At 46.1% G+C, this 27,946-nt stretch overlaps 2 protein-coding genes across 11 annotated transcripts; one reads left to right on the forward strand and one right to left on the reverse strand.

Annotated features, from left to right (window-relative positions):
* The first annotated feature begins 449 nt into the window (after nucleotides 1-449).
* On the forward strand, nucleotides 450-8,275 carry tbc1d2 (TBC1 domain family, member 2). 8 transcript variants are annotated; one of them, XM_044018717.1, is made up of 17 exons: nucleotides 450-605; nucleotides 1,062-2,258; nucleotides 2,336-2,471; nucleotides 3,319-3,439; nucleotides 3,516-3,607; nucleotides 4,046-4,272; nucleotides 4,430-4,699; nucleotides 4,898-5,020; nucleotides 5,102-5,212; nucleotides 5,319-5,494; nucleotides 5,566-5,677; nucleotides 5,801-6,001; nucleotides 6,075-6,262; nucleotides 6,347-6,467; nucleotides 6,872-7,057; nucleotides 7,595-7,716; nucleotides 7,985-8,275. In XM_044018717.1, the coding sequence occupies exons 2-17, from the start codon at nucleotides 1,065-1,067 to the stop codon at nucleotides 8,187-8,189; spliced, it is 3,585 nt and encodes a 1,194-aa protein (XP_043874652.1). In that variant the 5' UTR covers nucleotides 450-605; nucleotides 1,062-1,064; the 3' UTR covers nucleotides 8,190-8,275. The 8 variants fall into 8 exon arrangements, 5 of the variants coding, with proteins under 5 accessions (XP_043874652.1, XP_043874653.1, XP_043874654.1 ...); XM_044018718.1 differs by having other exon boundaries at nucleotides 1,065-2,258; XR_006359882.1 differs by lacking the exons at nucleotides 7,595-7,716; nucleotides 7,985-8,275 and adding an exon at nucleotides 7,474-7,585 and having other exon boundaries at nucleotides 6,872-7,234.
* Nucleotides 8,276-9,333: 1,058 nt separating this feature from the next.
* On the reverse strand, nucleotides 9,334-27,723 carry slc44a1b (solute carrier family 44 member 1b). Of its 3 annotated transcripts, none has more exons than XM_044018728.1 (16): nucleotides 27,597-27,723; nucleotides 24,736-24,825; nucleotides 22,955-23,097; nucleotides 22,451-22,587; nucleotides 21,156-21,249; nucleotides 20,907-21,076; nucleotides 20,701-20,790; nucleotides 18,883-19,040; nucleotides 17,164-17,350; nucleotides 16,922-17,090; nucleotides 16,647-16,803; nucleotides 16,492-16,575; nucleotides 16,268-16,405; nucleotides 11,859-12,095; nucleotides 11,652-11,750; nucleotides 9,334-10,676 (listed from the first exon to the last, which is right to left on the reverse strand). In XM_044018728.1, exons 1-16 carry the CDS (start codon nucleotides 27,657-27,659, stop codon nucleotides 10,653-10,655), a joined length of 2,040 nt encoding a protein of 679 aa, XP_043874663.1. In that variant the 5' UTR covers nucleotides 27,660-27,723; the 3' UTR covers nucleotides 9,334-10,652. The 3 variants fall into 3 exon arrangements, with proteins under 3 accessions (XP_043874663.1, XP_043874662.1, XP_043874661.1); XM_044018727.1 differs by lacking the exon at nucleotides 27,597-27,723 and adding an exon at nucleotides 25,099-25,388; XM_044018726.1 differs by lacking the exons at nucleotides 9,334-10,676; nucleotides 27,597-27,723 and adding an exon at nucleotides 25,099-25,388 and having other exon boundaries at nucleotides 11,168-11,750.
* Between the last annotated feature and the right edge of the window lie 223 nt (nucleotides 27,724-27,946).

A 27,946-nucleotide genomic window follows, 5' to 3' on the forward strand; every position in this document is an offset into this window, starting at 1 on the left:
GCGTGTCCCATCATGTTTAGGATAAATCTGGACCAGGTGTCGCGATACCTGCCGAGATCCTGTCCAACTGTGTGTGTGTGAGAGAAAGAGAGATAGTTAGAGGACAGTGATAGAGGACAGTAGACAGTAAAAAACAATTCAAAATGGAATCTGACCTCATATTGTGAAATATTCTGGAACTGATTAAAGCTTAATAAAAGCTTTTAACCACACGTCACTGCTCTAATAAATGTACCGTAATTGTGGTAAACAATGACAGTTTTAATTTGAAAAGTTCACGCACGCTTTTATTTTGATATACAAGGCGGAAGTTTTGTGTGTGTTGACAAGCAGAAAAGAGGGAGGGAGGGAGGAAGAGTCGAGACGGGATTAGACGAGGCTTCACGCGCAGAAGAAGAAAAGCGGAGTAAAAGAGGAAGAAAATAAAAAGAGGAGAAGAAGGAGAAGAAGAAGAAGGAGAAGAAGAAGAAGAAGAAGAAGAAGAAGAAGAAGAAGAAGGGGATAAAGACAGAGTTTTTATCTTCACTGAGTCAAACAGCTGTTTCAGCTGTCAAACAAGATCCACACAGCCAGGTGTGGTCAGACCACGCCCCCTCTGTGTAGAGGTAAGGACACAGTACTCTACCAAGTACAAAGTATTTCACCGTGTTTGAAATACTCAGGTAAACTTCATTCAAACTGTGATTAAAGTACAAGTACATAAAGTGTATTATGTATGGACTAAGGTACTGTGTGTATGTCCTGAGGTGTGTGTGTATGTACTCCTTTGTGTGTACTCTATAGAGAAGTGTGTACTCAATAATGTATACTCTGTAGTGTAGTGTGTATTCTGTAGTATAGTGTGTACTATATAGTGTGTACTATGTAGTGTGTACTAGTGTTTACTCTTTAGTATATTGTGTACTCTGTAGTATATTGTGTACTATGTAGTGTGTACTAGTGTGTACTGTGTAGAGCGACTTCTCTATTGAAGTAAAACTGGTTTTAATGATCCGGTTTTGAGGTTCTGGTCCAGACCTGACGGTTCAAACTGATCAAACTTTCTGACGCCTTCTTTTCAGCAGATGGATCAAAGTAACGTGGCAGGAAATCCTGAAACCATGCGTCCCCCTTCACATCCTGACAACAACAAGGAGACGCGACAAACAGCCAAGAAAGATCAGCAGAGCACAGGATCTGGCACTTCATTTGGGCCCCAGAACCACCATAGTCCAGCAGAAACCCAACCACACCAGCAGGACACTATGGCAAGAAAACCAGAAGAGTCCTCAGATAATTCTTCATTAATCACACTAGATCCCGGAAGACCAGATCCTCTTCCCACTGAGCAACACCAGCCGCAGGGAAAGTCTGTGATGGAAGAACAGGAATCAGAAGCCTTAAATCAACCAAGTCCAGGGAAACCACCGTCTGTTAAACCAGAGTCAACAGAACCAGATCCTCCTGTGTGTACATTTCCGAACAAACCAGGGGATACTTGCCTACAACATAAACAAAACCCAGACCTTTTTCAGGACCACCAGGAGTATGAAATCTGCATCTTTGATTCTGAAGACCAATACAATCGAGATCCATCTCCTTTTGAAGACCAACAGAACCAAGACTCATTGCCTCCTGAAGACCAACAGAACCAAGACTCATTGCCTCCTGAAGACCAACAGAACCAAGATCCATCGTCTTTTGAAGACCAACAAAATCAAGATTGTGTTCCTCTTAAAGACAAAATAAAAACCCATGATTTGCCTTCTCCTGAAGAGCAACAGGACCCATCTCCTCTTGAAGACCAGCAGAACCAAGACCCACTACCTCCTGAAGACCAACAGAACCGAGACCCATCTCCTGAAAACCAGCAGAACCAAGATTCACCACCTTCTGAAGACCAACAGACCCCTTCTTCTCAGGTTTTGTGTTCCATGAACGGTGCAACTGAAGTGTCCCTGACTCCACCCACAGCCACAGCCACGCCCCTGACTCCTGAAGCCTTCTCTGACAAGGTGCAGCCTGTTCCTTGGCTTTCATCTTCAGATAAACCCAAACTGTGTGGCTTCCTGCAGAAGCAAGGGGGACCACTGCGGGTCTGGAAGCAGCGCTGGTTTACCTACGAGGAGAAGAAGAACCAGCTGTTCTACTACCGCACGCCACAGGACGTGATGCCACTCGGCCGCGTGGAGCTCAGCAGCGCTACCTTCACCTACCCACTGAGGGCAGAGACCGGAACGTTCCACATCAAGACACCAGAACGCACATTCATTCTCAAGGTAAGTTCAAATGTGACATCATTGCAGGCTGATGATGCGTACATCTGACCTGAATCTTAACCCCTCCCCCTCCACAGGCTGTGACTGAGGAGCTGATGCTCTATTGGCTGCAGCAGCTGCAGGTGAAACGCTGGCAACACAGACAGATGACTTCCTGTCCAGAGATTCCGTCACTACCATCACTCACCAACAGCAGCAGCAACAACAATACAGGTGTGTGTGTGTGTGTGTGTGTGTGTCAGCAGGAAACAGGAAATGATGTGTTTCAGACAATACTTTGATGCTCTGACGACATTCTTGTTCATCAGGGACAAAAAAGTAAGAAAACCAAAAAAACTGATCAAAGAAAACCGTGGTGTTGATCAGCTGTTGGTAACTCAGTCAATGTGTGTTTGGGGGTGTGGCCTAAGCTGCTCACCTGGTTGTCAGGTGTTCCTGTCCAGACTCGTCTTTGTTTTTCATCACAAGACACAAACCTGTGTACTCATACTCAGTTATACTCTGTGTACTGTATATACTCTGTGTACTCATACTCAGTTATACTCTGTGTACTCATACTCAGTTATACTCTCTGTACTGTATATACTCTCTGTACTCATACTCTGTTATACTCTGTGTACTGTATATACTCTGTGTACTCATGTATACTGAAGGATTTTATTGATGCAGATATTCCTATAAGATGAAAATGTCTTGAAAGTCAAATATTAAAAATATAAAATATATTGTGTGTAAAAAAACAGAAGTATTTTAAAGTCACAGAAGTTCAGTACAAAGCCTTTGAATCTGGTAAGAGCACCACCTGGTGGAGTGAAGGAGAAGTCTACATGTGATCTAGTGGGCGGAGTCAGAGAGATGACATCATCATCGTCCAGAAGGTTTGAACATGTTTAAACATGTAGCCTGGCTAATATAATATGATTGAATGTTTCATGTGAGTGATCCATAACACTGTAACTTTTAGTGCCACAAGGGGGAGCTCAAGACTTATAATCATTTCAGAATCTTTTTATCTCATTAACATGTTCATGAATCTTGTTGTTGTTGTTGTTGTTTGCAGACGACTTCCTACCGGCGTTGAAAAGTCCTCTGGGTTTGGTCGGCGAGGAAGCAGCAAATGCATCATCACAACCAACTCTGCTCGCCAACATGTCAATCAAACATCCCCTCATCCAGCTGCAGTGAGTGATGTCGTTCACACCTGAACATGATGATGTCATAGATTTCCCATAATCCTCTGTGGGGTTTTTTCTGCAGGAATTCAGTCCACTTTCTTCGGAAGAGATCGTCGCATGAATCCAGTCAGAGCGTTTTTCACGTAGAAACGCCAGCTGCCCCCAAATCCAGCGGTACTGTAGTACTACTGTAATACTGTAGTACTGTAGTACTAGCACTGTGTACGACTGTAATACTAGCACTGTAGTACTAGTACTGTGTATTATTGTAATACTTGTACTGTAATATTACTGTAGTACTACTGTAATACTGTAGTACAAAGGTACTACAGTAATATTACTGTAGTACTGTAGTACAAAGGTACTACAGTAATATTACTGTAGTACTGTAGTACTAGCACTGTGTATGACTGTAATACTGTCCTGACTTTGGTCTTAATTTTAGACATGCTGATCTTGACTTTGGTCTTGATTTAAGACTTGTTGATCCTGACTTTGGTCTTGATTTTAGACTTGTTGATCCTGACTTTGGTCTTGATTTTAGACTTGCTGATCCTGACTTTGGTCTTGATTTTAGACTTGTTGATCTGGACTACCTGTTCTTCCCATCAGCCTCCAGGACTCCTCTGGAATCTCCGTCCCGTACTGTCCCACTGGCTGATCCAGCGGTTGGCGGTGGGTCCCCATCGTTGTCTGACAGTTGCAGCAGAAGAATGAAGAACCGCAGTTCATCTACGATGCCAGTCCTCTGCAGAGACACACTGTCCTCAACCTCAGAGCAGATGTCTCGTGTCCAGCAGGAGAAAGAGATATTGATAGAAGAGGTCAAAGCTCAAAAGGTCATTATTAATCATTGTTGATGTAAACAGCTGCGTTTAGTGGGTCGAATGTCACTTCCTGTTTCGATGGTCTCTGATTGATCTTGATAGTTATGGTTTAAGTTGTTGTACTGATGTGGATGTCCTGAATGTGTCACTGTGACCGGCACTGGTCCAGGAGCTGGTCTGGATCCTCCACAAAGCCCTGGAGGCGTCTCAGCTGGAGAAACGAGCCTGTGCCGAGTTTTTGGCGGTGGAGGGCGAACAGAAACGCCTGGAGCTGCTGCGACACCGCGAGCGGCAGGCGGCTGATTTACAACGTCGACTTGAGGAGGTGAATATGGAGGCGGAGCTTCTGAGGAGGAGTCTTGCTCAGAGAGATGCTCTGGTGGCTGAGCTGCAGGAGCACATCGAGATGTTGACGGACAAAAACAACGCCAAGCAGGAGGTGAGGTCCCACCTGATGGGAGTGGGCAGGTGAAGGTGAACATCTGAGCCACTTCTGATGGTCTGTATTGGTCTGTGCTGGTCTTGTTTGTTTCCTCTGGTCTCTGTTGGACTCTATGTCCTCTGGTAGTTGCTGGACTCTGTCTCTTCTGGCCATTGAAAAGTCTATTTACCTGCAGACCATCCTGTTTCCTGTCAGGTGATCATCAAGCTGTCTGATCAGGTGACCGCTTGTTTGTCCATTCCACCGCACTCGCCCTCAGGTGGGCTTCTGGACTCTGAGACTGTCAGACGCCTTCAGCAGGAGAATGGGAACTTGAAGGTGAACAGAACCAGCTGTAATCTGTAATCCATAATTCACTACTGTAATCTGTCAGTAATCTGTAATCTGACCTATCCTCAGGATGACATTGAGGCGTATAAAACCCAGAACAAATTCCTGAATTCAGAGATTTATCAGCTGACCAGACTGTGGCGGAAGAGCTCAGAGCAAGAGAAGTGTCTCATGATCAAGGTGGGCCCAACAAAGACCTGGTCCTGGTCTCCAGAGAGACAGATAGTTACCTACTTTTTAAAGTTTAGGAAGTTAACTTTGTTTCTTGTCCTTTGATTGGCTACAGTGTGCATACCTGGAGGCCAGGAACTGTCAGGGGGAGAGCCGTTACCTGGGTGTCCTCAGGAAGCTGCAAGAGACCAAGTCTCTGGATCCAGTCCAGCTCCAGACCGTCCACAAGTTGATTGAGGAAGCACTGAAAGGAGAGCTGAAGGAGAGCTTCATAAAGCTGAACACAACCAGGTACAAACACCTGAGAACTCACCTGAACATTGTCTTTTATGCTGGACACACTTCTGTCTGTCTCTCCTCAGAGATCACGATGAATATGGATTTAAAATAGTCCCAGATTACGAGATTGAGGACATGAAGCTGCTGGCAAAGATCCAGGCATTGGAGATTCGCTCACACAACCTTCTGCAGCAGGTGAGGACACAAGGACATAAGGACATTATAAGGACAAATAATCACACTTTCACCAGGTGAAGACAGAGGACGTTTAAGTTTGGACACACCTGTCCTCTGTTGACCCTCTGTGTCTCCCTGCAGGACAGAATGGAGCACCCCCTGCTGACGCGCTGGGCTCAGTATTTGGCAGGAAGGTCACGTGATGAACTGTGTCCGTCTCCAGAGCTTAAGACTCTGCTGCGCTGTGGCGTCCCGCAGGAATACCGTCAGCGGGTGTGGAGCTTGGTGGTTCGAACCCGGACCAGAACCATCAGAGACTGCCACCCACAGCACTACCAAGAGGTACACACTGAGACACCCGAGAACAACTGTCCATACACATGTCCGTCCTAACATGTTGTTACCATGTCCTCAGCTGTGTGACAGGAGTCATGCATGTCCTCACCCGGTGTCCAGACAGATCCAGCTTGACCTTCACCGCACCCTCACAACCAATCAGCACTTCTCGTCTCCCTCTAGTCCCGCCCTCCAGCAGCTGCGTCGCATCTTATTGGCCTTTTCCTGGCACAATCCTGTGATTGGCTACTGCCAGGGTCTCAACAGGTTCACACACACACACACACACACACACGTGATCAGGTGATTTCATCATGTGATGATGTCGTCCTCTGATCATGTGACCTTCAGGTTAGCGGCGCTCGCTCTGCTTGTCCTCCAAAATGAAGAGGAATCTTTCTGGTGTCTCGTGGCTGTGGTCGAGTCCATCATGCCTCAGGACTATTATACCAAGAACCTGCTGTCCTCACAGGTGAGACTCTGTCCTCTGCCGTCCTCACAGTTACATTACATCACATGTCATGTCATTTAGCAGACGCTAATTTATCCAAAGCGACTTACAATGGAATTGAGTACAATCAGCCAGGGGTGGAGTCGACTTGCGACCATGATGTCTTTCGCACACAGGGTACCAGTCTTAACCACTGAGCCACTCCACCCCCACTCCTCACCTGTGAGACTCTCCTACTCTGTCCTCACAGGTGAGACTCTGTCCTCTGCTGTCCTCACCTGTGAGACTGTCCTACTCTGTCCTCACAGGTGAGACTCTGTCCTCTGCTGTCCTCACCTGTGAGATTCTGTCCTCTGCTGTCCTCACAGGTGAGACTCTGTCCTCACACGTTAGCTGCTAACTGATCAGCCTGTGTGTGTGAGCAGGCGGACCAGCGGGTGTTGAAAGACTTCCTGGTGGACAAACTTCCTCGTCTCGCGTCTCACTTTGATGAATTCTCCATCGATGTCTCTCTCATCACCTTTAACTGGTTTCTCGTGGTTTTTGTGGAAAATCTCCCGAGTGACATCCTGCTGCCACTGTGGGACGCTTTCCTGTACGAGGGCTCCAAGGTACCTGAATGCACCACACTGTCACATGACACAGAACGCTGAAGGTACCTGAACGCACAACACTGTCACATGACACAGAACGCTGAAGGTACCTGAACGCACCACACTGTCACATGACACAGAACACTAAAGGTACCTGAACGCACAACACTGTCACGTGACACCAGAACACTGAAGGTACCTGGGCACCACACTGTCACATGACACAGAACACTAAAGGTACCTGGCGCGCTGTCACATGACACAGAGCGCTGAAGGTACCACACACTGTCCGCGAGAACACTGAAGGTACCTCACCGCTGTCGTGACACAGAACACTGAAGGTACCTGGCAGCACCACGCTGTCACATGACACACTAAAGGTACCTGATGACACAGAACACTAAAGGTACCTACCATGACACAGAACACTAAAGGTACCTGAACGCACCACACTGTCACATGACACAGAACACTAAAGGTACCTGAACGCACCACACTGTCACATGACACAGAACACTAAAGGTACCTGGTGTGTGTGTGTGTGTGTGTGTGCAGGTGATGTTCAGGTACGCTCTGGCTCTGTTCAAATACAAAGAGGACGACATCCTGAAGATCCACGACAGTGTTGAGATCTATCAGTATCTGCGCTTCTTCACCAAGACCATCTGTGACAGCAGGTCTGTATGACTGTGTTCATATCGTTTAAAGGGACAGTTCAAGTCTTTATCTCACTGATAAAGTCAGACACACACACACACACACACTCACTGAGGTCAATCAGAATGTTGGATTTCAAACACTGAAGTGACAAAATCAGACATTTGAACTTAGTGATGGAGGCAGCAGGAGGCGCTCACACATGACAGAAGCTGATCTGTCCCTTTAATCAGACACTGCCGAGTTCATGGTCATTGTCTGTTGTAAATGTTTCCTGAACTTCGTCAGGAGATTGACCTCCATCGCCTTCAACGACATGAACCCGTTCCCCGGTCGACTCCTGAAGAACCGGAGAACTATTCACCAGGAACGCCTGGAAGCGGAGCTTCGACAGCTGGAGGAGCAACAGAGGGAGTACGTGAGATCTGGACATATTACCACGATGACCTCTGACCCCGACACCATGGTCAGCGAGGACGACGATGACCTCTGACTTCACAATAAACATGATTTATCCTGTGACCTATGACCTTTCCTACATGTATAAAAAACTATTTCATTAAAATGTATTTGTTTAAATGTATTTTCACATAATTCAAACAACTGAAGTTGGTTTTAAACGAAAACGTTTTTTAAAATGTCATTTTATTATTTTCCTTAAAAAACAAATATACATACAAAATGATAAATATAAAAAAAATCAACATTAAAGTAAAGAAAAAACTGTTTTTTTTAGTGCCGTTGACACCTGACGCCATCTCGTTATGTCCGTCCTACATTGACCCGGGTTAACCCGAGTTCACCTGAGTTAATTCACTCGGATGAACCCGGGTTAACCTGAGTTAACTCAGGTCAAACCCAGATGTGCAGCAGTGATATCAAGCATGAAAACATGGACATGCAACAATGACGCGTGGTTACCATGACGACCTACAACTAAAACTACAAACATGAACCCATCGACAATCAACACTCATTTGTTAATTCAACAGCTAACCATGTGCGCTAATTCTATCTGCTAATGCAAACGTTATCAGCTAATGCTAACATTATAAGCGTACGTTAAAATAAAACGTAGAATCTTCAGGGAAAACGAATGAAAACTTTACGTTAAACCTCGCAATTTGTGTCGGAATTAAATGAGACGTCACTTTTCATTGGTTGGATTGTCCCTCACCTGACGTATCCTGTGGTCACACCTGTGGTCTCTGACATCACCTGTGGTCACACCTGTGGTCTCTGACATCACCTGTGGTCACACCTGTGGTCGCTGACGTCACCTGTGGTCCTGTGGTCGCCACCTGTGTGTCGTCACCTGTAGTGCGTCACCTGTGGTGTCACCTGTGGTCAGTCACCTGTGGTCACCTGTGGTCACACCTGTGGTCGCCACCTGTGGTCATTGTCGTCACCTGTGGTCACGGACGTCACCTGAGGTCACCTGTGGTCACCTGTGGTCGACATCACCTGTGGTCACCTGAGGTCACAGACATCACTTGTGGTCACTGACTTCACCTGTGGTCGCTGACGTCACCTGTGGTCACCTGATTGGCTTGTGTTTTTAAATGTATGGTCAAGAGTAGCATTAGCCGACATGAACAGAATCTCCGAGTTCCCTCTGAACAGCGACCACAATCTGCGTTCACACCCAAAATCATCACGGCAACGATGAATCATTTCAGGTCAGTCACATGACTTTAATCATTCTGATTCTGATAATGCTGAGCCGAGTCGGTGAAGAGGGGCGGGGCATAAAGTTACCTGCTAACCTCTGAAAACATCACTGTCACACTTAAATATGAACATCGTTAGCTTAGCATTCGCTCCAGGAGGATGGTTAGCTTAGCATTAGTTCCAGGGGAGAATTTACATTAGCATTAACCTGAGGGAAATAATTAGCTTAGCATTAGCTTCAGAAGAAGAGCTGCAGGTTGTGCTGAGTCATGATACTGTGAATAACATGACACTGAGTCGTGATAACGTGACGCTGAGTCATGATAACGTGACGCCGAGTCATCATAACAGGGCGCCGAGTCATCATAACATGACTGAATAACATGAGGCTAGTCATGATAACGGTGAATAACATGCACTGAGTCATGATAACGGTGTGAATAACATGAGGCGTTGGGTGTGAACACGTTGCAGTTCTCTCTTGGCCAGTAGGTGGAGGTGCTCATGTGAGTGTTGCTCTGACTCCTCCTCCTGAAGGAACAGGAAGTGGATGAATAAGTGATGACCTGGCTCGACAAACACTCCACGCCGTCTTCGCGTCAGTCTCCATGACGACGTCATCTGGGGCAGCCGATCAGCTGAGAAAATTCTGCTCATTGTCATTGAGTCATTGACATGTCCGACGTCATCCGACTCCAGCTCGTGTTGATGTCAAACACAGGAAGAGGAAGACTAGTTGATGATAACGTGGTCACATGATGCAGTTTATTGCTGACTGACCTCCACAGGAAGCTCCGCCCACACTCATCTGTCGTTGTCTTCTCTGGATATTCTGTCTTAAAAAGATATTGAGCTCCAGACAAAACATGACTCATCATGTAGCTCCACTGCCACCATGTGGACAGGAGGTCAATGTCCTCCGCTGGAGGCGGAGCCAGCATCGCACTGCGAGCGATTGTTGGTCATTCGATTGATCGCTCAATCATGATAGATCACATATTCCTAATCAGTAATCAATCAGACACATTGATCAACAGCTGCAGCTCTGACCTGAACACAGGCTCCGCCCCTTTGATGAGTGAGCAAGATGCGTTCAATGACTTTTATAAAAAACAACAAGAGAGCGTCAGGCAGCGCGTCCGTATAAAGTGCTTAGTTACATTGTTACGTTTGTACAATTTGTTATTAAAATATCGTTTTTCCCTGTAAACAAGTAAACATGTCACACGTTGGTAAAAATAAACCTCTGGAATGTCTCTGGTTTAAGTCCAGCGCCTCCTTGTGGTCAAGCTGAACTCGTCCCCGGAGCCTGAAACACACAGACGAGTAGACTAGGTCACATGACCTCAGAGCACAGCATCATGGGTAACCAGGACTGAGGTCACAAAGGCGCCACCTGGTGTTGTTATATGTCATGTGTATGACCTCAACATATAATGATGTTGACTGAAAAGGTCGCGACTTTGTGACCTCATCCTGGAGAAGCTGAGATGCATCAATATTGTCCTCGTCCATTTCTGTCCATCAGCAGGCAGAGCGTCCTCTGCTGGACACTGAGGAGAAGTATGTCTCAGTGCTCTTTAAAGCACCAGGGCAAGAAAATTAATGACAAAATGCATACATGAAAAACAATAACCACTGAACATACAAAAACAAATGAACACATGAAAAAAACAAATGAACACATTAAAAAACAAATGAACATGAAAAAAACAGTGGAAAAAACAAATGAACACATGAAAAACAAAAACCACTGAACATACAAAAACAAATGAACACATGAAAAAAACAGAAAAAACAAATGAACACATGAAAAAAAAGATCACATTAAAAATTAAAATGAACAGATTAACAAACGCATGAAAAACTAACAAATGTGTTCATCCATAAGTAGCAGTGTCTGTTAGCATGCATCAGTGTTCATCCATTCATACGTAGCAGTGTCTGTTGGCATGCATCAGTGTTCATACATTCATATGCAGCAGTGTCTGTTAGCATGCATCTGTTAGCATGTAGTGGTGACGGTGTCTGATGTTGTGGCGTTGGCAGAGGGGGCGGGGCTTGGCGTGTGCAGCAGACTGACAAACAGGAAGAGGGTGGAGGTGGGCAGGTAGACACAAAGGAAGAGGACAACGTCCTCACTGAGACAGAGGACAAAGCCACTCTGCTCCGTCAGAACCCAGTCCACCAGCACTGCCACCAACAGGTAGTATACCTGGAACTCCTGAAGCTCCTCCCACTCAGCTCCACTGACCGCCTCCCCTCTGCTCTCACTGTCACTCACCATGGACTTCATCTCCGCCTCCTCAGAGACCGCCTCCTTCACCCGGCTCCGCCCACGATCCACAGCCCTTTCCAACCTCCTGCTGCTCTGCACAAATTCCTTTGGGGAGGAGTCAGAATAATTACAACAAGTTATCTTATGATCACATGACATGTTTATTAATCCTTGCTGACCTCACTGTGTCATCACTGTCACTCACACACTCACCATCAGAGCTTTGTCCATGAAAAACTCTTTCCCTGGAGAACCGTCGTTGTACTTGGTGTCGATGGCGAAACAGAGGAAAAGGACGTCGACCACGATCTCGAAGACGGACAGGAAGCAGTGGGCGACGAGGAAGGAGAAGAGACACACGATGGCGAGCGGCAGCAGCCACTCAGCATAATCTCGCTGGTAGTTGAGGAGAAGGACACCAGCGAATGCTGTGGACGTCACGATCAGGACCTGAGGACAGAAGAAAGACCATCATCACCTGTTTTAAGCTACCACAAGGCCCGCCCCCCTGACTGAGGGAAAACAAAAAGTGAGGCAGAAAAAACCTCCCCCAGATCCTCTACCCACCCGTGTAACAACTTAAATAGATCTGTGAGACGAGGACATGAAATCACATGAAGTGCTCTACTGTTTCCTTCCTCCCACAAAAAGGACACCCCTTCCCAGTGCTGGGATCCAGATGAGCTCTGTATCTAAATGTAGCTATAAATCCATGTATAATCCTCCACTGGAGGTCAGCCATCCGTTTTCAACAGGAGGCTTATACAGGAGCCGCCAACAGCCTCTGGGGGAAGCATCCGTGCCAAAGACATCAGTCCATTTTGTCTCTTTGAGGTCCGACAGAGAGCCAAAATTCAGCACCTTTATGCAGCTTAGGTAGAGTGAGGAAAGCTCCCATGACCGGTGTCCTCATTGAAAGAAAGAGACCACTCCCCCACAGCAGGTCTGACAGTGATGGGTGGGAACACATACTCTGCGCCCTTGCTCCACTGGTCAATGTGGGCTCCATCCTGGACAAACACCCATAGTGGAGCAGACAGGGATAGCAGCACCTCCTTGACAGCCTTCCCTACCAGTTTAAAGGACCTTTTGTTGACCCTTCTCAGCGAGTGTCCTGGGTGGTACCTCCAATAGGTGTCCCAATGTGATTATGCCAGCCTCGATAAAACACTCTCTCACACTGGCAGAAGCAAGCACCACACTGAAAAGTAAAGTGTTATTGAACAGTGGCTCCTCAAATATCCACAGTCCAGGCTTAGTGGTGGGAGGATGGCTGATGCCCAGAGTCCTCCAGGCTTCTATCACTGACCAATAAAAGTTTGTGAGGTCAGGAAGACCATGATGGGAGTCCAGCAGGAACAACTGTTTGTCTAGGCCAAGACGTCCGGCCTTCTGTAGGATGAGTTGGGCAGGTGCTCGCCAACAGATAGAGCAGTTGGACAGCAGCTTCTGAGCAGACTGTAGTTTGAAGGCAGCTATCCTGGCCTTGATGTCAATAAGGCCATGCCCTTTCTCTGCCACAGGGAGGTACAGGACAGCAGCCCGCAGCCAATGACAACCAATGCAGAGGCAACCAGGTTGTTGACAATGAGGACTCCTCCCCTGTAGTACAGCTAGGGGAGCAGCCATTTCCACTTAGACAATTTGGCTTCAACCTTTACCAGCACTCCCTCCCAGTTCATTTTTTCTGTGTCCTTGTTGCTTAGAAATACCCCCAGGGTCTTGAGCCCTTGAGTTCCCCAACTGAGGTTCCCCGGAAGAACAGGGGGGAGTTCTGAACTGCACTGCCCCACCAGGCAAGCTCTACTTTTCCCCCAGTTTACTCTAGCCGAGGAGGCTCACCCATACAGAGCCAGGGCCGCTTCTAGCTCTCTCACATCCTTCACAAAGACATTAAGGTCATTGGCATATGCCGATATCACCACAGAGGAGCGGTCAGTCAGCCCTGGTAGAGAGAGCCCCCTCAACTCAATGGCTCAATGGCCATACTATAGAGCTGGCCTGAAATGGGACAGCCCTGCCTGATCCCCCTCTTTACTGGGATTGGGCTACTAAGACCCCCTCCCACCTTTATCACACAACACGCCCCGCTGTACAACAATTTCACCCATGAGCGAAAGTGCTCCCCAACACCAAAGGCTCTTAGTGTGTCAAATAAAAAAGAGTGGTCAACACGATCAAATGCTTTCTCCTGGTCTATGGAGATGGCACCAACATTAATTCCGTACATGTTGCATACATTCATACAGTCTCTCAGTAAAAACAAGTTGTCTATCATAGACCTTTCAGGGACACAGTAGGACTGATCCGCCCGAATTAACAGATTAATAAAAACTTTCAGTCTGTTTGATAAAAACTTGGATAAAATTTTGTAGTCCGTGCACAGTAGAGCGACTGGTCTCCAGTTTTTCAATGATATCAGATCACCCTTCTTAGGTAGAAGGGCAATCACTGCACGCCTGCAGGAAGGTGGCGTGCAGGAGGGCCTTTACTAAAAGACTCTTTAAAAACGTCCAACAGGTCCGCGCCAAGCTCTGTCCAGAAGTTTTTTAAAAAGTCTACAGGTAATCCATCAATTCCAGGGGTTTTTCCCGTAGCCATTTGAGACATAGCAGTGGTTAGTTCCTCTATGGCAATGTCTGTGCCCGGGGTACAGCGCTCCTCTGGACTCTGTGGCTGTGGAAGGTCCAGAGTTAAAGCTGTACTCGCATCCCCATCACAGCCTTCGTCCTCAAACAGTTGAGTATAAAAGTTCACCACTTGTCTCTTTATCTCAGCCTGATTGGATGTTAATTTCCCATCAGGTAGTTGGAGACACACTATCTGCATCCTCTGTGCCACTGTTTTCTCCAGGCTGAAGAAAAACTTTGATGGTGCGTCCAGAGGGGAAACACCCCTTTCTTGTCCTCCAGTGTTCCCAGAACAATTTAAAATGTTGATTAAAAACACAGTCAAGTAAAACTTTGACATTAAAATGCCAAAATGATTTTGTACTGCAAACTCCATAAAGATCGCATGATGGTCAGTAAACCCTACTGGGATGTTGTAACAAGTGGCAGCCCGATTAGTGCAACCAGCTGACAGGTAAATCCTGTCTAGTCTGGCTGCACTAACCACTCCCCCATCACTCGTATCCAAGTGTACTGCCTGACTGAAGGTTTCATCCTCCACACATCGACGAGGTCAGCTTCTGCTGCTAACTGGACTAAAACTGTAGCTGACTGAGGGTGCAGCTCCTGACCAGTCCTATCTACAGGTTCTGTGCAGCAATTCCAGTCCCCCCCCCATCACCACACAGACTTAAATGATCTTTTAAAATGTTAAAAACAACTGAGCATAGGTTTGGAGCATAAATATTAATAAAAGTAAAACAGAACCCAGGAATTTCTGCCTTTACTGAGAGGATCCTCCCCTTTAAAAAATCTGTGCCATTTAAAACATTTACATTTGCTGATGGAGAGACTAAAACAGCGACTCCTGCGCTGATGTTAGAGCCGTGACTGGGCACGATCTGTCCCCCCCACCATAACTTCCAGGCTGTCTCATTCACACTATCACTGTGTGTTTTGTTGAACACACAGTGATACTCTCTACCCCCACTGATGTTTAAAGAAGCCACCAAGAGGACACAAGGAAAAAACAGACAAAGAGGAAACACCCAGTGTTGTATGGTCATTGTTCTATTTATTTAGACCTTCATATTTTTCACTCTTTTCCATACAGTTATGCCTCACTCCTTCCTAACTGTAGTAATATACCGTTTCTTTTCATCAAGTAGGTCAAAACCAACGACTCTTTGTAGAGTGTTTACTGTTTCAATGAATTTTTTCCCATTAGGAAAGTATTCAAACACACTAGCTGACTTACCGAAGGTATCATCTAAAAAGAGATTAATCTCATTTAGAGAGTATAATTCATTCCACTGCTTGTCGCCTGTGCGGGCAGGCGATCCGCTTATGTCCAACGTCTCCACACTTAAACACTTCATGCTTCCAGAGCTGGCGAACACCATATAAAAACCATTCCCATGTTTTACACGGAAAGAAACATCAAGTGTTTGAGTCGGTGAGTCTCAGAACATCAGTACTTGTCTTCTAAAAGACTGAACATGTCTCAGTTTAAGGTCTTTACACCCCAAACCCACCGATCGGAACCCACTGGCAAACTTACCGAACCGCCGTAGCTTCTCCAGCGACTCGTTAGAGACGAATGGAGGAACTCCGGACACTGTGATCCTTGTGGAAGGAACAGCCAACGGTGACACCTGTATATACTCCTCGCTGAGCACGAGGCCGCTCTCCACGAGCTTAGCTACATCGCTTTCTTCATTAAGGAACACGACCACCGCTTTGTTCATGCGGGAAGCGTAACTGATGTTCCCGTGTCCCACTTGATCCCCCACCGCCAACAACACCTGTTCCACCATCACAGTAGACGGAAGAACGACGCACACTCCGTGCTACAGGGACGGTGTCTCAGCAGACGCCATCCCTGCCTCGAAAACACGGAAACACACTAAACACTAGACTACAAACAACTAACAAACATTACTAACAATGACCAAACAATTAGAAAATAAGAAAAAAGATATTTAGGTGTATATAGGAGAAGAAGGGCCTCACCTTCCCCAGAAAGAGGACAAAGTCTCCGATAGCATTGATTGTAGCGACACGCAGCGCGTTTTCCACCAATAAGACAAAGGCGTCGCGGGCTGACGAACAGAAACTGGTGCTGTTGATGGCGGTGGCTGCATATGCATTCTGGGGGAAAAAAGACACCCAAACACCTGAGACAGGTGAGAGACAGACAGACATCTAAAGGGCAGGTGAAGGACAGGTGTATTTACCTGATTGAGATAGTTGAGGCACTTCTCCAAACACCACAAACAGCAGATACAGGTCTTCAGCAGACAGCGGGCACAGACGTTCTCCTGAAACACATGACCAAACAGTGACAATCACAGGTGTGCCCCGCCCACCTGCAGTGTTGTTGAGTTTGTACCTTTCCTCTCAGCTGGTTGTGCATGTACATGAGCAGGAGTCTGGGGATCTTCACCACGGTGATGATGAAAGAACCTTTAGCTACAGTTCCCAGGTGAAACCGCAGCAGCCTCAGGATGGACGACAGGATCGGAGTCAGTGGGAGACGGTTCTTGTCCCTGACACATGAATCACAAACACATGGTGACTCACGAGAACTCACCTGGTGAAGTCGTAGATGACCACAGCTCTGACCACAGTCATGAACTGACAGGTGATTTACAGGTGGAAACTCACCTGGTGAAGTAGTAGGTGACCACAGCTCCAGCCACAGTCATGTGCTGACAGGCCAGAATAAACTCAGTGATCCAGATCAGACCCACAGCATGGTACCAGGTCAGGTACTGAAGAGGACCAGTCAGTCTGAACTCTGTCACACCTGAATCCAGGTTCTGCACCGGCTCACCTGTTGGAGGTGTCAGTTCAGCATATTTGTAAATAATACTTATCCGTGCCCTCGTGTGTGACCCCTCACTGACCTGTGGTTCCCAGAAACAGTAGCACCAGGATCCAGTAGATCCAGAAGACAAGGAGGACAAGGAAGGTAAGGAAGGGCTGCAGGGTGAGGAGGGGCAAGTGGACAAAGACTTTCCCCGCCACGTGAAACAGAGCGATGGTCAAAGCCACGCGTTTCCTCATAAAGAGCATCAGCAGCAACACGATGATCTGGAACACAGCATTCACACCGAGTTCACCGAGAGTTCACACCATGAGTTCACACCGAGAGTTTATGCCTAGCATTCACATCGAGTTCACACCAAGTTCACACCATGAGTTCACACCCGAGTTTTACACCATGAGTTCACCGCGTAGAGTTCACACCATGAGTTCACACAAGGTTCACACGAGAGTTCGCACGAGTTCACACCATGAGTTCACCATGAGTTCACGAGAGTTCACACCATGAGTTCTAGCGAGTTCTGGCGAGTTCACACCGAGAGTTCACACAGAGTTCATGATTCACACCGAGAGTTCACACCATGAGTTCACCGAGAGTTCACGAGAGTTCACCCCATGAGTTCACACCGGAGTTCACGTGAGTTCACACCGCGGAGTTCCCACCAAGTTTACACCACAGAAAAGTTCACGAGGTTCACACCATGAGTTCACACTGAGAGTTCATGCCTAGAGTTCTACGTGGGGATTCACGTGAGTTCACACCGAGAGTTCACTTACATGAGTTCACACCGAGGTTACACCGAGAGTTCACACCATGAGTTCACACCGGAGTTCACGTGAATTCACACTGAGAGTTCATGAAGTTCACACGCGAGTTCACACCAAGAGTTCTGCTTGAGAGTTCACCCCATGAGTTCACCAAGTTCGCTACGTGAGTTCACACCATGAGTTCCACCGAGGTTTACACCATGAGTTCACACCAAGTTCACGCGTGAGTTCACCATGAGTTCCCACCGCGAGTTTACACTGTGAGTTCACGCGGGTGCTGGCGAGAGTTCACCCCATGAGTTCGCACCATGAGTTCACAACAAGGATTCACCCCATGGAGTTCACAACGAGAGTTCACCCATGTAGGTTCGCTCCGAGGTTCACCGTGAGTTGCGCACCATGAGTTCCACCCGAGTTTACACCATGTTCTAGCGAGTTCACCCATGAGTTCTAACAAGGAGTTCACCCCATGAGTTCTAGCGAGGAGTTCACCCCATGAGTTCACTCCGAGTTCACGTGAGAGTTCACCATGAGTTCCACCGAGTTTACACCATGAGTTGCAGGGGTTTCACACCGGGGAGTTCCGCATACCGCTAGTTCACCACGAGGAGTTAACACCATGCGTTCACACCATGAGTTCACACTGAGAGGTCACACCGCGGGAGTTCCACTGAGGAGTTCACACCATGAGTTCACACAGAGTTCACACCATGAGTTCACAGAGTTCACAGGTTCACACGAGTTCACGGAGTTCACACAATGAGTTCACACCGACTTCACACACCATGAGTTCACACCGAGTTTACACCATGAGTTCATACCGAGAGTTCACGCCTAGAGTTAATACCGAGAGTTCACACCGAGTTCATACCGAGAGCTCATAAGTAGAGTTCACACCGAGATTTCACACTGAGTTCACACCAAATTCACAGAGTTCACCGAAAGTTCACACCGAGAGTTCATACGTAGAGTTCACACCGAGTTGATGTCAGTGGGAACCGGCCAAACACAGAGCTCAAACCAGGACGTACGGTGAAGACGGTGGCGGCGGCAGCATAGACGAGCAGTGCCTGACCACCATCTCTGCTCAGCTCCGCCTCCTCCTTTGTTTCCTTGGTTACTTTTGTAGACGTATCATTTCTGTTCAGGCGATGGTCGATGTAAAGCCACCAGAGGACGCTGCTCCCCGCTGAAAACAAACAAACAAACAGATCAAAACTAATTTACAAACAAATACAGTTGTGTGCAAAAGTGTGTGTCCCCTTCCCGATTTCTTATTTTTTAGCATGTTTATCACACTTGTTTCAGATCAAACTAATTTAAATATTAGTCAGACAACACTAGTAAACACAATGTGTTTTTTAATTAGGGTAACCTAACCCTAAACCTTAACCCTAACCCTAAGGGAGGGAAAAAATCTAAACCTACATGGCCCTGTGTGAAAAAGTGTTTGCCCCCTAAACCTAATAACTGGTTGGGTCTCCGTTTGCAGCAACAACTGCAAGCGTTTGCGATAACTTGCAATGAGTCTTTTACAACGCTTTGGAGGAATTTTGACCCACTCATCTTTGTAGAATTGTTGTCATTCAGCCACATCAGAGGGTTTTCGGGCATGAAGCGCCTTTTTAAGGTCATGCCACAGCATCTCAATAGGATTCAGGTCAGGACTTTGACTAGGTCACTCCAAAGTCTTCATTTTGTTTTTCTTTAGCCATTCAGAAGTGGACTTGCGGGTGTGCTTCGGATCATTGTCCTGCTGCAGAACCCAAGTTCGCTTCAGCCTGAGGTCACGAACAGATGGCCGCACATTCTCCTTCAGGATTTTTTGGTAGACAGCAGAATTCATGGTTTCATTTATCACAGCAAGTCTTCCAGGTCCTGAAGCAGTAAAACAGCCCCACACCGTCACACTACCACCACCATATTTGACTGTTGGTATGATGTTCTTTTTCTGAAATGTGGTGTTACCTTTACACCAGATGTAATGGGACACACACCTTCCAAAAAGTTCGACTTTTGTCTTGTCAGTCCACAGAGGATTTTCCCAAAAGTCTTGGGGATCATCAAGATGTGTTTTTTGGCCAAATTGAGACAAGTCTTAATGTTCTTTTTGGTCTTGAACTCTGCCATAGAGGCCATTTCTGCCCAGTCTCTTTCTTATGGTGGAGTCATGAACACTGAGTGAGGCCTGCAGTTCTTTAGATGTTGTTCTGGGTTCTTTTGTGACCTCTTAGATGAGTCGTCGCTGCGCTATTGGGGTAATTCTTGTCGGCTGGCCACTCATGGGAAGGTTGCCCACTGTTCCATGTTTTCTCCATTTGTGATTAATGGCCCTCACCGTGGTTCTCTGGAGTCCCAAAGCTTTACAAAGGTCTTTGTAACCTTTTCCAGACCGATAGATGTCAATTACTTTGTTTCTCATTTGTTCCTGAATTGCTTTAGATCGCGGCATGATGTCTTCCTTATTTGGGATCTTTTGGCCGACTTGACTTTGTCTGACAGGTTCTATTTAAGTGGTCTCTTGAATCAATAGGTCTGGCAATAATCAGGCCTGGGTGTGGCAAGTAACATTTTCCAAAAAATGTGACTAACCACAGTGACCTGATGATTTTACAGGGGGGGCAATTACTTTTTCCCATGTAGGTTTGGACAGTTTTTTCCTCATAATAAATAAAATCATCACTTAAAAACTGCATGTTGTGTTTACTTGGGTTGTCTTTGTCTAATATTTAAATTTGTTGGATAATCTGAAACATTTAAGTGTGACAAACATGCTAAAAAATAAGAAATCAGGAAGGGGACAAACACTTTTTCACACCACAAACTAACAGTGAGTCATGTGGCCTCACCCAGTGAACCGAGCACCAGCAGCGACGTGAGGATCCAGACAAGCACAGTGGAGATGAAACGGACGATGATCGTCAGGATCATGGACAGGACTGAGGTCAAACACACTTAGATCAGTAACATCACTTCTTCAAATAATGGTATTGATATATTAATAATAATAAGATGTTGATGATTTGTCTTCTATCAGACGACCTGATGACCTCACCGAGCGCGAGGACACACAGGCCCACGATGATTTCTTTACTGGCGGCGACGCCTGCGATCAGGCGGTGCAGGGAACTGTTGTCACCCACAAACGTCACCACTGCCTCGGCAAACTTTGTGTAACAGGAAACATCCAGTGGCGTGCAGCGGTTAAATACGGGCAGCGGTTTACTGCGGACAGAGGTCAGAGTTTAGAGAGAGGTCAGAGGTCAGTGACCCTGAGGAGTGTGAGGTCATCAGGTGGACGTACCTCGGTGGAACAGGAAGTTTGGGACACTTGTTGAACCTCTCAGGTAGAACGGCATATTTGTGGGCCGCCAGCTCATATGAGCACAACTCTGACCCTGCAACACACACGGGACATGTTAGGCTCCGCCCACCCACACACCTGCTGACAGGTGAGGGTGAACCAATAAGAAGAGATGTGACTTTCTGATGATCATGTGACAGGTGTGCCCCAACATCATGTGACCCGACATCATGTGACAAGTGTGACCCGACATCATGCGACAGGTGTGACACGACATCATGTTACAGGTGTGCCCCAACATCATGTTACAGGTGTGACCGACATCATGTGACTTGTGACAGGTGTGACCCGACATCATGTGACAGGTGTGTCCCGACATCATGTGACAGGTGTGCCCCACATGTTACAGGTGTGACCCGACATCATGTTACAGGTGTGACCCGACATCATGTGACAGGTGTGACCCAACATCATGTTACAGGTGTGACCCGACATCATGCGACAGGTGTGACCCGACATCATGTTAAATGTGTAACCCGACATCATGTGACAGGTGTGACCCGACATCATGTGACAGGTGTGACCGACATCATGTTAAATGTGTAACCCAACATCATGTGACCCGACATCATGACAGGTGTGACCCGACATCATGTTAAATGTGTAACCGACATCATGTGACAGGTGTGACCCGACATCATCGACAGGTGAGATCATGACATGCGACATGACAGGTGTGACCCGACATCATGTGACAGGTGTGACCCAACATCATGTTACAGGTGTACCCCGACATCATGTGACGACAGTGTGTGACCCGACATCATGACAGGTGTGACCGACCCGACATCATGTGACACAGGTGTGACCGACATCATGCGACAGGTGTGACCCGACATCATCATGTGACATCAGATGTGACCGACATCATGTGACAGGTTTGCCCGACATCATGCGACAGGTGTGACCGACATGACATGCGCATATGTGACCTGACATCATGTGACAGGTGTGACCCGATCATCGACAGGTGTGACCCGACATCATGTTACAGGTGTTCATGCGACATGTGACCATCATGCGACAGGTGTGACCCGACATCATGACATGTGGGTGTGACACAGACATGACATCATGTGACAGGTGTGACGGTGTGACCATGACAGGTGTGTCCGGTCAGACCATGCGGTATGATCCGACATCATGCGACAGGTGTGACCCGACATCATGCGACAGGTGTGACCCGACATCATGCAACAGGTGTGACCCGACATCATGTGACAGCGTGACCTCACCATTGACCATGGCGAAAGTCTTGAGGTCACTGTATGTCCCGAGTTCGTGCCGAGGACACAGGGAGACGCACAAAGCGATGGAGCGGATCTTCCTCTGGACGATGTCGATGTTACAAGGATCCAGAAAGAAAACATACCTGTGGACAGAGAGTCAGGGGAGGAGCCATTCACTTATATGACAATATAATAAAAGGGATCAATAAAATGAATGAGATGATGAAATAAAATGAATATCTACATACATACATACATACATAAACATATACATACACATACATATATATATATATAAAAGTATATATGTAGAGATATACATCTCAGCTACATATATATATACACATACATACATATGTGTGTGTGTTTGAGGATACAATAGAAAAGTATATAGTCAGAACTGATGTTAAAAAGAATAATGACTTAAAAATGAAAGAAAGTTATTTCCTTAAAGGCACAGTATGACAGATGATTGACAGATGATCACCACATCCTCAGTCAGTGACTCACTTCCTGTCCGTGTGGTCGAGGCCGCTCAGTCTCACTCCTTCGATGTGTTCGTTGCGTCGACCGCAGGTGTTTCCGTAGCTGTCGTAGCCAAAGACAAGGCGAGCAGCCCCACCTGTGACCACGGTGAAGCCACAGATGCTTCCCTATGACACAGGTGAGAGGGAGGGAGTGGCTTAGGCACCGCTAATATGTCGACGATCAATAACAGACAGTCCACACTGTGACTCTGCAGCAGCACTCTGTCAATCATTACTCATCAATGACAAGACAAGACGACACAACGACAAGAAGACACAACGACACAACAAGAAGACACAACGACAAGACAAGACGGCACGACACAAAGACAACTACAAGAAGACACAACGACAAAGAAGACAAGAAGACAAGAAACAAGACGACAACGGCAAGAAGCACACGCACAACAACAAGAAGACACAATTCATAAGAAGACAAGACGGCACAACGACAGGAAGACAAGAACAACAACACAACAACAAGAAGACAATTTGACACAACAACAAGAAGACACAAACGAAGACACAACGACACAACAACGACACAACAACAAGAAGACACAACGACAAGAACACAACAACAAGAAGACACAACAAGATACAACAACGGACAATAAGAAGATACAAGGACAAGACAAATAAAAGACAAGAAGACAAGACGACAAGAAGACACAAAACACAAAGACAAGACAGACAAGACACAATACCAAGAAGTACAACGACAAGAAGACACGATTACATGACAAGAAGACACACTAACAGGAACAACAAAATAAAACACAACGACAAGAAGACACAACAACAATACAACGACACAACTACAAAAGACAGACACAACGAACAACACACGAAAAACACAAACTAAAGACTAGACACACAACAAAACAAGACTACACCCTTACACAACTACAAGACAAACAACGACAGACACAACAAGAAGACACAACTACAAGACACAACTATAAGACAAGACAAGAAGACACAACACAAGACACAACTATAAGACAAGACCACAACTATAAGACAAGAAGACACAACTACAAGACAAGACGACACAATGACAAGACACAACGACAAGAAGACACAGAGGACAAGACAACACAAAGACAAGAAGACACTTAAGACAAGACGACACAACGGTAAGAAGACTAGATGACAACGACAAGACACAACAACATGACAAGACACACAACGACAACAAGACACACAACAACAAGACAAGACGACACAACGACAAGACACAACAAGAACACAATACAAGACGAGAAGACACAACACAAGAAGACAGAGCACAACGACAAGAAGACTAACACACTAGACAAGAAGACACAACCACAAGAAGAACTAGAAGACGACACAACGACAAGAAGACAAAGACAAGAAGACACAACTACAAGAAGACAAGACAAACGACAAGAAGACACAACTACAAGACAAGACGACACAACGACAAGAACACACAACTACAAGAAGACAAGACAACCGAACGACAAGAGACACAGCTAACAGACGCAGCTAACAGACGCAGCTAACAGGCGCAGCTAACAGGCGCAGCTAACAGACAAGAAGACACAACGACAAGACACAAAGACAAAATGACAAGACACAACAGACAACAACAACATTCATATACAAAATGTCCTCACTTTCTGAGGTATTCTCCCTTTCTTTCTTTCTCTCTCTCCCTTACTCCCTCTCTCTCTCTCTCTCTCCCTCCCTCCCTCTCCCTCTGCAGAGGACAGTAAAGATGGCGGCCGTGGTTACCATGCCGACGCAGAAGACAGTGAAGAGCAGGAACCAGTGCAGGTCGGTGCAGCTTCTGTCCTCCAGCGGCCTCCACTCTCTCTTAGTCCGCTGAAACACACACACACACACACACACACACACATGAGTACGGAGGGGCAGCTCGGCTCGGCTCGGCTCGGCTCGTCCTCACCGAGCCTCCGGTGTCCCGCCTCTCTCCAGCGGCAGCAGCTAATTGGATTACGGTTGCTGGCTCTAATCCCAGCCCGGGCCTCTGAGCTCCGGCACCGATACAACAACAAACACGGCCCGGTGCTCTTCGGTCGAGCACCGGGGGGCTGGAGCTAGCGCGGCCCGGACCGGACCGGAGGGTACCGTACTTACCTCCGTGCTACCGCAGCATCCCATTGCACTCAGGGCGGACGAGCGTCACGGAGCTTCACGGAGCTTCACGGAGCTTCACCGGGCTTGAGCTCTGCAGCAGCAGGGTCTGCAGCTCGACAGGCGGGGGGGAGGACCGGAGCTTCCCGGAGGCTCAGACCGGAGCGGAGACAGTGCGGACGGTCAGACGGAGTCCTGTGGACCGCGGAACATGACACGAAGGCACCGAGCGGGGTTAACGGTCCACGATTTGTCCGCCACACTTCCTGCTCGGCCGTCAGGTGCAGCGGCCATTCATCTCATTGCGCATGCGCAATTAGAGTCCGGAGAAAGACGGAGCAGCGGGCGCAGTACCGCCAGCGACCGCTGAGTGAAGACCAATGACAGGGTGGCGCAGTTTTCTGAGTCGAACTTTTTATTTTGTAGTTTTTTGATGTTTTCATTTCTGTTAATAAATGAGTTGATTTATTCAGAACCCCATAACATGTGTTGTAAATAACCAGAACTTGCTCAGTTTTCTACCGATTCTTTGGTTTGTTGTAAACGTCGTTTTATATCCCAGCATTTCCAAAAGGTTTCCAATTTCAAGAGGTGTACGCCAAGGATGTCCTATTTCTTGTTTTTTTGTTTTTGATTGTGATTGAACTTTTGATAAATATCTCACATATTCATGGTTTGGCCATCTTTAACAGAGAGATCAAAATGACACAACTAACACTTAATACTTGATTAAATGTCATGTTCATATGAGACTGAAGAGAAACTTATGTTATTAAACATAATATGTGTTAAATATCTTGGTGTTCACATTTCAAAGGGCATGACTCTCAGACAGCAGCAAGAAAACTAAGACCATTTTTAATTGACGGCTTCAAAGAGAGTGTCATTGTCAAAAGCTGAAGGTGTATCAAGATTAGTTTATCCTGCTTTGTCACTTTTGTTAGTGATATGTTCTGCACAGAAATCAATCATTTATTTATGAAATTTGTGTGGAAAAATAGGAAACATGACCTCAATTCTCAGAAATTCTCAGTTCTCAGAGAGCAGAAGGAGGATTGGGCGTCTTAGATTTGATCGGTTTGAATTGCACCTTTAAGATCAAATGGCTTAAGAAATGTTTGGAATGTCCAGAATGGCTATGGATTTGTATACCATATAATAACTTTAAAAATGTCTAGTGGGATGTAACTACTCCGTCATCAACAGGCTTTATTGTCTTGAAACTGTGTTATGTTATGTTCACCACATAAAACTCTTATTTGGATAATTGTTATAAGATGTTTCTGCTGTGTTTGATCTTTATAGTTATGAACCATTTCTAAGAACGAAATCTTTTCCTCTCATGTATAAAGAATTTATTTCTGTAACATAATTCAGTGAATGAAGTGTCACATTGGTGCCTTCTTTACATCATTAACACATGTAAAGTGTACAAACAAACATATAAGGAAAGAGATTCAAAACTATAATAACAAGATTTCACCTAAAAGCAAATCTTTCTGGAATTCACAATGTGATAATATCCAGTGGCGTAAAGCATGGTTACGTCATGCTTAAATCAGAGAAGTTCTTACACAATATTCACCCGTGTAACAAATGTGTTGACATTGATGCTAAGTGCACTTTTTGCTTCACATTTGTTTCATCACTTCCCCTTTTCTTTTGTTTTTGGAGAGACGTAGAGAAGTCTATTCAGAACAGGACTGGTCATGTCATAGCAATTGCACCAAAGGATATTGTCACTGAATTTAATTGTAGCAACAGATCTTTAAATCACATGGCAAATCTCATTCTTGCAATTGGCAAATTCAATATTCATAAAGCACGATTCTCTAAATCCTTCCCTAACATGAACAGTTTCACGGTTGAATTCAACTTGTACACAGATACTTTATCCTCTATGTCAAACAAAAAAAGTATTTGGATGAATTATTCCCCGTAGACCCTATTGAAGACATTGTGGCTTTTCTCTTTGTGTGTTTATCACAATTTATTTCTTTAAATTGCATTATTTATTTTTATGTTTTTTATTTGGTATGATTTGTATTACTTTGTTTGGTGTATTTCTGATATGCACTTTGTATTAATCTGTATAACCATATGGCTAAATGTCTGTATGTTCCTATTCTTGAATAAAAGTCACTAGTGAAGTGATGACTCCGCCCACACAGGAGGAGAAGCTATGAAGAGACTGAAACTTGAACTGTATAATGTAAAAGTTTCAGCATGTGATGACGATGATGATGATGATGATGATGTACTGCAGGAACAACGTCATGTCACATGATACCTTTGGATAAACTCTGCTGCCTCGTGTGGTCACTTTGTGTCACTGAGGTCAATCTGAACACTGAAGTGACAAAATAAGACATTAGATTGGAGTGATGGAGATGGTTATTATGGGATATAACATAGACAGCCATTCACAGCCATGGCTTTTACTTACAGTGAGCGTCTAAAAACCTGTACTGTCCCTTTAAATCAGTAAAACTCCTCTTTACCTTTTTCCTCAGATGAAGCTGCTGCTGTTGCTGAGAGGTGGAGGACAGATGCTCTGGTTCCATGCTCCTGTGCAGGGTCCTGGAAGGTGTTGTAAGTGCCTGGAAACTCCTGGAAGGTGTCGGACGTGCCTGGAAACTCCTGGAGGTGTCGGGTGTGCCTGGAAACTCGTGGAAGATGTTGGAATGCCTGGAAACTCCTGGAAGGTGTTGAAAGTGCCTGGAAACTCCTGTCAGACTGAGGACAACCGTGCAGTGGTTCTGCTCCGCCTCCAGAGAACACACAGACCTTTGTCTCATTGTTTACTGTTGTACCAGGCTGAGAGAGAGAGAGACAGACAGACAGACAAATA

This window comes from Solea senegalensis, unplaced genomic scaffold, assembly GCF_019176455.1.
Source record: "Solea senegalensis isolate Sse05_10M unplaced genomic scaffold, IFAPA_SoseM_1 scf7180000017658, whole genome shotgun sequence".
NCBI classification, from domain to species: Eukaryota; Metazoa; Chordata; class Actinopteri; order Pleuronectiformes; family Soleidae; genus Solea; species Solea senegalensis.

Coding starts and splice junctions, on each gene's coding strand:
- tbc1d2 (XM_044018717.1), top strand. CDS start 1,065: ATGGATCAAAGTAACGTGGCAGGAAATCCTGAAACCATGCGTCCCCCT. Junction 5,495..5,565: donor ATAAAGCTGAACACAACCAG/GTACAAACACCT, acceptor GTCTCTCCTCAG/AGATCACGATGAATATGGAT. Junction 7,058..7,594: donor TCCTGTACGAGGGCTCCAAG/GTACCTGAATGC, acceptor GTGTGTGTGCAG/GTGATGTTCAGGTACGCTCT.
- slc44a1b (XM_044018726.1), bottom strand. CDS start 25,122: ATGGGATGCTGCGGTAGCACGGAG. Junction 21,250..22,450: donor GACTTTCGCCATGGTCAATG/GTGAGGTCACGC, acceptor TGTGTGTTGCAG/GGTCAGAGTTGTGCTCATAT. Junction 11,751..11,858: donor TCATGGACAAAGCTCTGATG/GTGAGTGTGTGA, acceptor TCCTCCCCAAAG/GAATTTGTGCAGAGCAGCAG.